General features: G+C 37.7%; 1 protein-coding gene across 1 annotated transcript; it reads left to right on the top strand.

Annotated features, from left to right (window-relative positions):
- Positions 1–1,098: 1,098 nt before the first annotated feature.
- On the top strand, positions 1,099–1,989 carry LOC131153903 (uncharacterized). The gene has a single exon (XM_058106351.1). It carries the CDS (start codon positions 1,099–1,101, stop codon positions 1,987–1,989), a length of 891 nt encoding a protein of 296 aa, XP_057962334.1.
- Positions 1,990–8,270: the final 6,281 nt, after the last annotated feature.

Genomic DNA, 8,270 nt, shown 5'->3' with positions numbered 1-8,270 from the left:
ATCCTCGGAAACCTTCGCCTTTAAAATAATAATTATCTGTGGACTAACGGCAAGATAATACTTCACCTAAGGGCTTACTGAGTAAGGTGAGTGCTCTGGTAGGTAGTTTTTAGTACCAGAGCAGAGGGAAGCTACTTGTATGGGCGGGTAATCTTCCCTATCCTTGGGGACTTTCGCTTGCATAAAAATTATATACTTGTGCATATTGAATGTGTGTGTGATATTGGATGTCGGAAATGTTATTAATGGTACATTTTCTCAGTTGTTATTGATGTTATATAAGAAGCAGTTTATTTTGAGTTATAAATATTAAAACTCATTTGTCACACACTGTTATAATTTATTCCACCCTTACTGAGAAGTGTCTCACCCTAGTGGATTAACAATTTTTCAGGTTCTTCTGGAGACCGGGTTTGAAGGCCTAGGCTGGGACTGTTTGTGATAGTTTCTTTTTGGGGTATTGTGAGATACTAATATATGTATAGATATATTTGTACGGAATTACGTTTTAAATGCTAGTTGTGGATACAGATATTTGGATGTTATAGTATTGATTTTTGGTTGTTATATAGAACTCTGGTATTTATTTGAGGTTATTTATTCATGTGCCGCTGCGTGTATGTTAATTATGGTATCAGATACAGGTGATTGAAACACCTGGCACTCGGGCCCCACTTGGCGGGTCGGGGCGTCACATTGTGGTATCAGAGCATTAGGTTATAGATTCTGCAGACTTTAAGATTGATTAATACCAGAGTATAGGTACGAATAAGGATAAGAATAGGAATTGGTAGATTAGGATGTTGATAGGAGATTTTGAGTTTTGTTTCGTAGCTTAGAGGCAGAAATCCCTTGATGGACTTCTGTGTGTTTCTGAATCCGGCCAGTTTCAGAAAACCCCGGTAAATCCATTGACGGTGATGTTTCTAAGCAGAGAGACTGGAACTCAAATCAGAACTTGAGAGTTAGGTTGATTTGGGGATAAGCTGGTTGTTTGATGTTTTAATTTTGGATTTAAATGTCAAATTGATTCGTTGTTCTATAACTGTATCTAATGCGATATAAAGGTTCTAAATTCGCTTCTATCCTGTCTACAGGATGGATTCCAGGGGAAAGGACGTTGATGCTAGAGAGGAGAATGATGTAGGAGCCACTAGTGTGCAAGAGATCGATACCTCCACTCTACTGCGGGGTTTAGCTCGGCAGGTTCGGGAAGAAATTAGGCGAGACTCTGAAGGACAGAACTGCCCACCTGTGAACCAGGGTTGTTCGATTGACCAATTTACTCGCTTGAAACCTTCTGCATTTGCGGGCAGTGTTGACCCACTCGTAGCAGAGAGCTGGGTGCAAGAGATGGAGAAAATGTTGGCTGTGTTATCTTGCACTGAGGCACAGAAGGTTCTCTTCGCTACCTTTAAGTTAACAAGGGAGGCCGAGCGCTGGTGGCAAGCAGTAAAGCTATTAGAGGAACAGCGGGTAGTACCCACAAATATGACTTGGAGTCGATTTAGGGAACTTTTCTATGATCGATATTTCCCTGCCACCACCAGGGTTGCGAAGGCAGAGGAATTCTTTCACCTGAATCAGGGGCAACTTACTGTGCAGCAATACGCTGCGAAGTTTATGGAGCTCTCTCGTTTTGCACCTTTTATGGTTCCAGATGAGTTCCAGAAGGCGAGATGGTTTGAGAGGGGATTGAAACCGAGAATTCACGAGCAAGTGGCAGTTTTGAAGGTACAAAACTTTTCAAAACTGGTGGATAGAGCCACCGTGGCAGAATTGAGTCTGCAGAGGAGTGCAGAGATGACAGAGCAGAGGAAGAGGCCTATGCCTCCCAGTTTTTCTGATGATGCCAGACAGGGCTCGTGGAAAAGGGACAAATATGTTGGGGGACAAAGATCTGATAAAGGTAATCAGGGACGTCTGAGTGATTCATCACCTCCCTATTGTGCTCGTTGTAAGTTGAGGCATTGGGGAGAGTTACTCTAAAATCGGTGGTACGATTAACAATTTAGGCTTTTATAGGGTATTTAGTGTATTCAGAATCTAAAAGAATTTTAGGAAAAGTTACTCTAAAATTGTGATGAATAATATGGTAAAGTTTGAATTTCAAGGTTTTAGGGGTTTTGAACACTATGGGGCATAGGTCGGGATTTTATCGGGTTTTTTCACGAATCAGGTGAGGGGATTAAGTTAAGTTAGTAATTTTATGAAAATTGAATCAATTTAATTATTATGTTTATATATATATATTTATTTATTTATCTAAGAATTTAAAAGTTATTTTGAAAATCAACCGTTCGAAATGGATTTTACAAACTTAGGATATATAATATGGTAATTTTGAATAAAATAAACAGTGGAAAGCTTGTTTGTTTATATGGTTATGTTAACATGTGGAAATCGTGTGGCAAATGATTTAATTGGTATGGATTATTGTATATCTAGATTTGGGATTTTGAAATACTGGACTATTTGTGAAATACTGAGATTGTTTGCGAAATACTGGAAATGCTTATGAATAATACAAGGATTTGATATGACGGCCGAGGGTCGGGGTTTTCTTTAAATGGCTGTGAGTCGGATTGTATTTGTGGCCGAGGGCGGGATTTTTGAATAACAAGAAATATATGTGAATTGATGTTTTAAATGGTGTTTTCTATTATCTAAATTGCATGATATGCTTTAGGAACCCTATGGACCAGTGTATTGTGAGCACGATACCGTTGCTAGGGATTTGTTATGTGGTCATGTGCACCCACACCTGTGCTGAGAGGTGTAGGGTGGCCTTGTCTGATTTGCCTACGTGAGGTGAATGTACCCCCCTAGGTGAGGGCAATCGGACCAACAGTTGGAGCTACATAGACCCGCGGAGTATGTTAGCGGAGAGGACAGATGACTATTGTCTGGGTGGATCCCCTAGGACAATAGTCCAGCCTTCGAGCCGCACAACCCGCGAGATGGGGGAAGTAAATGGCGTGTTTGTCACATGGAGTGTCTTATATGCATATCTGTTAATTTATGTGAATACGGATAATTAATAAGATAACTTCGAAGGCTTACTGAGAAAGGTGAGTGTCCTAGTAGCAGTAATGGGATTAGAGTGGAAGGAAGCTTCTTGTATGGGTGGGTAATCTTCCCTATCATCTGCTAATTGTGTGTGTGAGTGTAAAATAAGAATGATTTCATAAATGTGTTTATCTACTTAGTGAACTGGTTATTTTTTGTACACTAAATGCATGTTGGTCACACACTGACATTAACTTAGTCATTCCTTTACTGAACTGTATCTCACCCCAACTTTACAAACTATCATTTCAGGAAACCGCAGAGATCGGGTTTAGCAGGCTAGAGGAGTCGAGCTAGTGGTTTAAATTTATGTAGGTGGTATGCATGGAAAGAGATTTTATTTTTGTATAGTTTTATAGGATGTAATTATGTAAAAATGGAGATATTTATGTATAAAGATAATTAGAACTCTGATAATATAATTTGAAGATTTTGTATTTTATTTCGCTGCGTATATGTGTTTCATATAAGAGGAATAAGATATTAGGTACATAGACGTCACTAAATTAGCACCCCGAGCCCATGTGGCTGGTCAGGGTGTTACAAGTGGTATCAAAGCCTAGGTTTGCTAGGTTCTGTAGACTTTGATGGTTGATAATTACCAGAGTATAGGTTGAGATAGGATAAGAATGAGAGTGGGTGGATTAGGTTGGGTTTTGGTCTGGAAGCTTAAAGGCGGAGTTCCTTTGACGGTTTTCTATGTTTTTCCTAAAATGGCGATTTCAGAAAAACCATGATAAATCCATCGATGGTTTCGTTTCTGGGTTGGGAGATTGGAACTTGGATACTTAACCAGAGACATTGAGTAGGTTGGGTATGTGTGTAGTGACAATATCATGTTTAGGAGTTGACGGTTTTGTGACAAAACTAAGGGAATGAATCTTAAAACTGAGAATTCATACGTATTAGTAGTTTCTCATTTCATACTTGCTTTATAATAAATGAGGAGTTTCTAAGTCGATTTCTATCCTATCTTCGGGATGGATTATAGGAGAAATGACATCATAGCTGGAGAGAATAATCATGTAGATACTTCTAGTGAGGATGATGTCGAGGCTTTGGCAATGCTACAAAGTATAGCGTGGCAGGCTAGGAAGGAAAATCGAAAGGACTCTAGAGAGCAGGATCAACCACCGGTTGGTCGGTGCTACACTTTTCAACAGTTTACCCAAAAAAATATGTCAGTTTTTTTAGGAGGAATGAACCCGGTCACAGCTGAAGATTGGGTTCAGGAACTAGAGGAACTGCTGGGTGTGTTGGAGTGCATAGAGGAGTAGAAGGTGCAGTTTACCACCTTTAAATTGGTAGGAAAAGCGAAGAAGTAGTGAAGATCGGTGAAGATGGTCGAGGAACAGCATCCAGGGCATATATCTATCACCTAGAGTTGTTTCAAGGAGGCTTTCTTCTATAGATACTTCCCTACTGCCACTCGAGAGGCGAAGGCTCAGGAGTTCCTGCATTTGACCAGGGACCCATGACTGTACAGCAGTATGCGGCTAGGTTTGTGGAGCTATCCCATTTTGCTCCTTATATGGTCCTAGATGAGTCGAGGAAAGCTCAAATGTTCGAGAGAGGTCTAAGGTAGGGAATATGTGCACAAGTGATGGCGTTGTTGACTTAGAGTTTCTCTAAGCTGGTAGACAGGGCCATAGCAATTGAGGCCAATATTTAGGAGGATGAGAGAGGTATAAACCATAAGAAGAGGCGCTTGCTTCAAGGGTTTCAGACCAGCACTAGTCGGGGCTCAAGGAGGCGACGTGGTTATTTATCGAGCCATGGACAAGATACGGGATCTCAAGCCCGTTAGGGAAGTTCACAACGTCCTATCTATTCTAGATGTCATTAAAGGTATTAAGGCGAGTGAAAGGGAGGACCAGCTGTCTACTATCAGTGCGGTGGGGCTGGACATATGGCGTAGGACTGCCACGCGACATTGAACTATCCACCTCCATAGCATCAGTACCAAGGAGGTAATCAGGCACCCTGAGGGGGTCATCAGAAGAGGAGTTGAGATTAGAGGATATCCCGATAGTGAGAGATTTTCCTGATGTATTCCTTGAGGATCGGTCGGGACCACCTCCTGATCGTGAGGTAGAGGTTACTATTGATCTAGTTTCGGGGACAGTGCCGATTTCTAAAGCGTTGTACAGAATGACACTGACAAAATTAAAAAATTTAAAGGAATAGTTACAAGAATTATTAGATAAGGGTTTATTAGGCCCAGCGTGTAACCCTAAGAAGCGTCGGTATTGTATGTGAAAAAGAAAGATGGGTTGATGAGAATGTGCATCGAGTATATATTTTCATATTTCCATAAGTCGACCAAAATAGTGGGGACAGCTTAATCCTAAAATTAAGATGCCCATAAGAATGTAAGATACTAAGTGGGTAACAATTGGACTCCTATGTTTTAGGGAAATTCTTTATTCCTTGGGAAGTTGTGTTATCGCCATAATCTAAAAACAAACATGAGAATAAGATGTCATGGGCATCACATTGCCAAGTATTACGAAAGATCTTGTGAACCAAATAACATCTAACAAAATTATCTTTAGTATAATTTGCCTAGAAGAAAAATCATAATGATACTCGTACCTTTAGTAAACTGTTATCCAGAAGGAAAATCATACATGTTAAGACCTGGAGCTTTATCTTTTTGCTCTATCCTGTACGAATCCTACTTGGCAATTGGACACTAATTTAACCACTTGGGCATCAGCTCAATTGGGATTCAATTCATATATAGCTTAATGTGAAATCTTCTGTGGGATCCGCAGTTGATTATAACTTTTGAAGCCATCTTTAGAATATGATCCTTTTACCGTTAGCAACTCTTTAGTACAAATAAATGTCACCCTTTCCTTCCTAGTCCATTTCACATAAGATTCATGCTACCCGATAATGTCCAATCACTGATCATAGCTGACTAAATAACTTCATTAGTACTATATTTTGTACCAATAACCAAGACACATGTTTATTGCATATTGTCCAGTCATTAGAGCCGGATTAGGGCTAGTTTGAGTCAGTATACCAGGACTTGGACTTACCATAATTGCAATCCTTGTTTTTCATTAAGGATATCTTCCAACTATATTTTGATATTCAACGTTTGCCAACATGGGCTAGAAGTGGAGTCTTAAAAACTATTTGAAGTAAGAAAAAAAAAATTAGAGACCAATTTGGTAGGAAAATAAAACTTTACTATGATTTAAAAGTGTAAGTCTGTGCATTAGTATGACATTGAAAAGGATTTTGGTGATTAGAATTTCAGAGAATGTTTAAAAACTCATATAATTTTTACTCAAATGAATTACAAAGTTATGATGATAGTTTTGAAGTGCCTTTCATATATTTGATCTGATAGACAAATGATTACACATCCTGGTCTGAGATGTTCCAGCAAGTATGACCCTTGATGAGTATGAGTTATCATTGCAAGTTTTCTGTTTTAAATGAGGCTAACCATTGGGGGAAAATCTATGTAATGGGTAAGAGATAGGGTTGAGGCTATGAGTTAGGACTAATTTTAAAATAGTTTTAAATGGGAAATGACTTCCTAGTTGACTTATTAACATGGATATTGTGGATTATGATGTAATCCTATAAATGGAATGGTTATTTATTTATCACACACCTAGTGGATTATTTCCAAAAGAAAGTAGTACTTGGAGATCCAAATGGAGTGCTTGTGAAAGGATAGAATTTGGACATATGTCTCGGGTTGTAATAGCAATGAAAGAATTATATGAGTTAACGAATCCCAAACTTCTTTACCTATAAGTGATGAATTTTTAGATACTATTCCCTGATGATTTATCAAGGCTATCCCTAATAGTAGATTAAATTTAATATTGATTTGGTGTTAGGAACGAAGCCTATGTCGACTATTTCATATGGAATGACATTATCTGGACTAAAGCAACTTAGGGTGCAACTAGAAAATTTCCTCAACAAGGAATTTGTTCAACCTAAGGCATCATCATAGGTTGCACCTATGTTATTCACTAAGAAACATAATGGGGCCTTGAGGTTAGGCATTAATCATTGGAAGTTGAATCCTGTTATATTAAGAATTAGTATCGACTTCTAGAGATTGGTGGATTATTTGATTAATTGGTAAAATTCCAAAATTTTTGAAGATCGACTTGCAATCTAATTTGCACCAATTAAGAATTTGGAATTACACATCCCAAAGATAGAACTGAGAACACAAAAAGGTCGTTATAAGTTTTTGGTAATACTAATTGGGGTTACCAATGCACCTTACATTTACATAGATATAATGAATCAAGTTATTTAACCATACTTGGATCAATTCATTATAATTTTTATGGATGATTTTTGGGGTATTCAAAGACTCAAGACGAGCATGAACAACATTTGTGGTTAATTTTACAAACATTATGAGAGCATTAGTTATATACTAAATAGGAAATGTGGGTTCTGGACAACTAATATGAAATTTTTGGGTCATATCATAATCAAAGGATAGTTATCTATTGATTATTCTAAGGTTATGTTGGTGTTAGATCTTTAAAAGACTGGAAATGAAAATTTAAATCGTTGAGTGTTAGCGTTGAAGTAAGGTGTATTAGAATAGGATGTATAATCCATCAATTTTTGTTAGTTGTCAGTTATAATGGATTCGTTCAATAGATTAACTCAAAACTTATTGGGTTAATGATAGAGTTGACTTGGAGTTGTATTCAACAAATTTCGATGATGGAATTTTTATAAGGAGGGGAGAATGTAATGACCTCAAAGATAATATGCAGGGAAATTAAAAAAAAATAAAAAATAAAAATAAAATATAAAACAAAATTAAATTAAATTAATTAAACAAATAATATTATAATAATAAAAATTATGAATTAAGTAATATAATATAATAATAGATTAATATATATATATATATAATATAACATAGTATAAGTTAAAAGTAACTTCTGTCTTCCTCGCGAATGAATTGAAAGAAAAAAACCAGAGAACCCTCCTTTTTGTATCCGCGTTCACTCTCTCGTCCCTCTCGTCTCTCCCTCGTCTCCTCTCTCCTACTCTCCTCAATTTATTCTCCAATATTTGTTTGATCTGAAAACAGAAGATCCGTTGGGTTCTTATCTCCGCCACCAACATTCCTACCGGAGTAAATTTGTCATGGGAGCAACGTACGCATATATCCTAGGGTAAGGCCAAGTTTC

The sequence above is a fragment of the Malania oleifera genome, chromosome 4, assembly GCF_029873635.1.
Source record: "Malania oleifera isolate guangnan ecotype guangnan chromosome 4, ASM2987363v1, whole genome shotgun sequence".
NCBI classification, from domain to species: Eukaryota; Viridiplantae; Streptophyta; class Magnoliopsida; order Santalales; family Ximeniaceae; genus Malania; species Malania oleifera.
This window is presented reverse-complemented; position numbering and strand designations above follow the sequence as displayed.

Coding starts and splice junctions, on each gene's coding strand:
- LOC131153903 (XM_058106351.1), top strand. CDS start 1,099: ATGGATTCCAGGGGAAAGGACGTTGATGCTAGAGAGGAGAATGATGTA.